General features: G+C 63.9%; 1 protein-coding gene across 1 annotated transcript in view; it reads right to left on the bottom strand.

Annotated features, from left to right (window-relative positions):
* SLC12A9 (solute carrier family 12 member 9) overlaps positions 1 to 130 on the bottom strand; it is a 12772-nt gene extending 12642 nt beyond the window's left edge. Inside the window, exon 1 of the mRNA XM_005419119.2 lies at positions 62 to 130. Coding sequence (XP_005419176.1) covers positions 62 to 130 — 69 coding nt within the window. The remainder of the gene's footprint in view (positions 1 to 61) is intronic.
* Positions 131 to 673: the final 543 nt, after the last annotated feature.

The following is a 673-nucleotide window of genomic DNA, read 5'->3' on the forward strand; positions in this document are numbered from 1 at the left end:
CGCGGGCAGCCCGTGCCTTTGATGTGCCACTGAAGCGGCATTGTCCGCGCCCTGCTGGCACCATCGCGGCCGGGAGGACAAGGGGGAGCGCGGGCACGGTGCCGCTCCTGCCCCTAATGGGGACGAGCATCCCCCGGACTCGAAATGGGGATGGGGGCACGGGCACCTGCTGCACTTACTGGGGGCAGAGAGCGCGGTGTGGGTACCCCCTATGGAGTACAGAGATTTGAGCACGGGCACCCACTGCTCCCCAGCGGACATGAGGGTACGGACCCCCCCTACCCTTAGCAAAGACAGAGCTCTGGACACGGGCACCCATCTCTTCCCCCTAGCAAAGATGGGCACCCCACAAATGGACATGGGACCCAGAAACTCCAGTTCCTTTTACAGGAACAGAGGTGGGGGCATGGGCATCTGCTGCACCACGAAGAGGTCATGGACATGCAGCTACCCTTTCACCAAAGGAGCTGAGGCTGGGCTCCTGGGCACAGGAGGGTGGCAACTGGGGCAAGGCAGTGGCATCCCAAAATGTGGTGCCTGTGACCAGCCGAGCGGGGGGCGCGTAGCAGACTGTCCAGCTGGGCTGGTTAGTGTATCCCTCCCACCCCTGGGGCCAAAGCTGCCCCCAGCCCGGGCCCGCTGCTGAAGAAGAGGACAAGCAAGAAGGACAGCC

The sequence above is a fragment of the Geospiza fortis genome, unplaced genomic scaffold (genome assembly GCF_000277835.1).
Source record: "Geospiza fortis unplaced genomic scaffold, GeoFor_1.0 scaffold172, whole genome shotgun sequence".
Lineage (NCBI taxonomy): Eukaryota > Metazoa > Chordata > Aves > Passeriformes > Thraupidae > Geospiza > Geospiza fortis.